General features: G+C 36.4%; 1 protein-coding gene across 1 annotated transcript; it reads left to right on the top strand.

The window, feature by feature from the left end:
• The first annotated feature begins 40 nt into the window (after positions 1–40).
• On the top strand, positions 41–3,359 carry LOC107897462 (proteasome subunit alpha type-5). Its single transcript, XM_016822930.2, has 10 exons — positions 41–185; positions 293–329; positions 426–507; positions 599–679; positions 1,284–1,397; positions 1,477–1,578; positions 1,796–1,854; positions 2,640–2,742; positions 2,892–2,957; positions 3,061–3,359. The coding sequence occupies exons 1-10, from the start codon at positions 56–58 to the stop codon at positions 3,151–3,153; spliced, it is 867 nt and encodes a 288-aa protein (XP_016678419.1). The 5' UTR covers positions 41–55; the 3' UTR covers positions 3,154–3,359.

Below are 3,359 nucleotides of genomic sequence, written 5' to 3'. Positions count from 1 at the left end.
GCTATCCAACAGAGTCAAAGCCCAAACTATTGGGCATATGCACTGCTTATGATTTATGATTTATTCACGTCCTGAAACGCAGCCGTTTTACAGGCTGTCTTGTTTCGCAAGAAGACTAGAGTACTTTAAGAAAAGCTCCCTCTTTCTTTTCGCTCAGTGGCTCTCTCTTAGTACTCTCTTCACAAGTAAATCATCTTTCTCTCTTTTTTCTTTTTTTCTTTTGAAGTTAATTTTCTTTTCAGAAACAAGCTAAAAAATTGTGGGTTTTTTTTGTTCTTTGGGGTTTTGTTAGATCTAACATCCAATCGATCCAAGATGTTTCTCACCAGGTACCATATCAAAACATATTGGTTCCTCATCAAGTTTTTATTTATTTATTTTTCTTCTTTTTTTTTAAATAATGTTTTGGTGATTGGTCTATGAAGGACTGAGTATGACCGTGGAGTGAACACATTTTCTCCGGAGGGAAGATTGTTCCAGGTAGAATATGCTATTGAGGCCATCAAGGTAAAATCCTTTTTTGCTATTGTGTCCTTTTTTGTTTTATAAATTTTTGGGTTGCTTTGATGTTAATGGGTTTTTATTAATTGAACTACAGCTGGGTTCAACTGCAATTGGGTTAAAGACCAAAGAAGGTGTTGTGTTGGCTGTCGAGAAGCGTATTACTTCGCCATTGTTGGTCTGTACTCTTACTTGATTTAATACCATTGCATTTGCAGATTATTTTTCCTAAAAGGGTTTTTTTTAATCCCCTTTTGCTTTAATTTGTTATGTATTGTTTGCTAAAATGCAATTTAAGGATATGTTTTTTAAGGTGTGGAGTTCCATTTGGAGAATGAGGTTATTGCTAGCTCTTAGGGATATAAGGAGTATCTTTTGACCTACGACCTACTTTTCAGTTGCAAGCATGTCAATATGTTTATTAATAGTCAATACCCTAGAATTGAAAATCTGGGTCCAAGCGACGGAGTTTGCTATTGTCGACTCGCATAATGTGATAGATAGTATGCTGGTTCTATGTGATGTAATGAAATGTTAAGACATGTCAAGTATTCTATCCAACTAGTTATTGCCTTTTTTTTTCTTCTCTGTATGCTGCTCGATTCTCCCTAAGATTCCTTCACCTGCCACATCTTTACTTAAGACTTACAATTGAAGCTGCATTCTTCTTAAAAATGATACTTGATGTCCAGCACGTAGCATGTGTTGCATATAGTAGATTTTGTGGGATGTAGATTATTGCAACTTCTTCCCAGCCTCATAAGTACTGGACTCTCTTTCAGGAGCCCAGCAGTGTTGAGAAGATTATGGAAATTGATGAACATATAGGATGTGCTATGAGTGGCTTGATTGCTGATGCCCGAACACTTGTTGAACATGCACGAGTTGAGACTCAGGTACCATAGTTGTTGTGCCCTACTCTTTGATGTGAAATTTTTTTGCAACTTTATGCTGATATCTTCTACGATCACACAGAACCACAGATTCTCATATGGCGAGCCAATGACTGTAGAGTCCACAACACAAGCTCTTTGTGACCTGGCCCTTCGATTTGGTGAAGGAGATGAAGAATCCATGGTATGGTTGCTTATAATTTCTACACATAGTTATAGAAATTTTAAGCTCCTTTTTCATGATACTTTTTGCTCATTTTAGTAAGCTATAAACAGAGGGCCACAGCCAGTATGACTTCTACAATTGTGCATTTAGTTTCTTTTTTCTTATGATGCAGAATTCTATCCATGACATTACTTTTTAAGTGCTTATTTACATGTCATATCGTTTTCTTATGCAGTCCCGGCCATTTGGGGTGTCTCTTCTCATTGCTGGTCATGATGAGAATGGGCCTAGCTTGTAAGTATCAGATGAGTTTTTGTTATGTTGATTTTCATGTAGAAAAATCTCTTTCGACATATGGAAAGATGAATGAGTTTCTTTTAGGACGAACATTTATCTTAATTATGTCACTAGATAATTATATCATCACTATTGTGATTTTTTAAAGTTTATTCACTGAACTGCCCTTCCCTGAAGAATGCAATCTATTAAAAAATTTTGTCACTACAATTAAAACTGTTCCCAGGGTCTATATGTTGTTATTTGCAAGTGATAATTTGGTAGAGATGATTATAAGGTGCATACTTATCACCGCATGCTTGTTTTAAATTGTAAGATTTTAAGAAGTTAAAACTGTAATAAGCTCTAATGTGTCATGTACCTGATGTGACTGCCATGCTGTGACATATTTTTGCAAGACTAGATGGTTACAGATCAAACACTGTATTTCACTAAATCAACTTTCAGATAAGTGCTTCATTTGCTGTTGCTTGCTGATTTACAATTATAGCATGGTTCTTCAAAGCCTGTGCTCTTCAGCATTGTTATAAACTTTGTATTAGGTAGTTATAAATCCCTAAGTATTTAAATTAGGAGGTTTGCAAATTATTATTTTCAATTAGAATGAGTTATGGTTTCCTTGGTTGGACAGATAGAATGAAGTATCCAGGCTCTGTTAGGGGAAAAAAGAAAAACCAATAGGGTTCCCTGTAGAATGCAGAACAAAATTGACTGGCATTGTACTGATAAGCACTAATATCTTCTCGTGCTGTCATTTACCAGTTCTAACTTCTCTTTTGCAGATACTATACTGATCCCTCTGGCACATTTTGGCAATGCAATGCAAAGGCTATAGGCTCAGGTTCCGAAGGTGCAGACAGCTCTTTGCAAGAGCAATACAACAAGGTATATCTTCGTCTCTGTTTGTATGTTGTTTTTCAGCTTTAGGAATGCTTACCTTGGTGACCTTATCCGTTTAGGATTGTTTTACACACATATAATTATGAGTATTTTTGGTGCTGAGTTACCAAGGGATTTTTCACCCCCACCTGCAGGACCTGACTCTTCTAGAAGCTGAAACTATTGCTCTGTCCATTTTAAAGCAAGTAATGGAAGAGAAGGTAAAGTTTCACGCGAAAACATTCAGTTTTGAGGTTCCGTTATATGTATTTGTTTAATTTTGCTGACTAATATATGCACCATTGAACAACGATATTTCTGCAGGTGACTCCCAACAATGTTGATATTGCCAAAGTAGCACCAACATACCATCTATACACCCCTTCAGAGGTGGAAGCTGTCATTACTCGCCTATGAGAATGCGCTGCCATCATACGATCTTACCATGCAACAACCTGCTTTACTGTCATAATGATGCATGACTTGAGGGGGAGAAGCTTGTATTTGTTTCTTGGGATTCAAGCTGTGAAACGTTATTTTTGGTGTGGCACTAAACTCATCTACTCTTTCAGTTGGATAATTTAATTACACCAGATCAGAAAAAAGAACCTTTTTTAATTGGA

Source organism: Gossypium hirsutum, chromosome A10 (assembly GCF_007990345.1).
Source record: "Gossypium hirsutum isolate 1008001.06 chromosome A10, Gossypium_hirsutum_v2.1, whole genome shotgun sequence".
In the NCBI taxonomy this organism is placed as follows: domain Eukaryota; kingdom Viridiplantae; phylum Streptophyta; class Magnoliopsida; order Malvales; family Malvaceae; genus Gossypium; species Gossypium hirsutum.
Note: the sequence above shows the minus strand (reverse complement) of the source record. Positions and strands in the feature narration are given on the sequence as shown.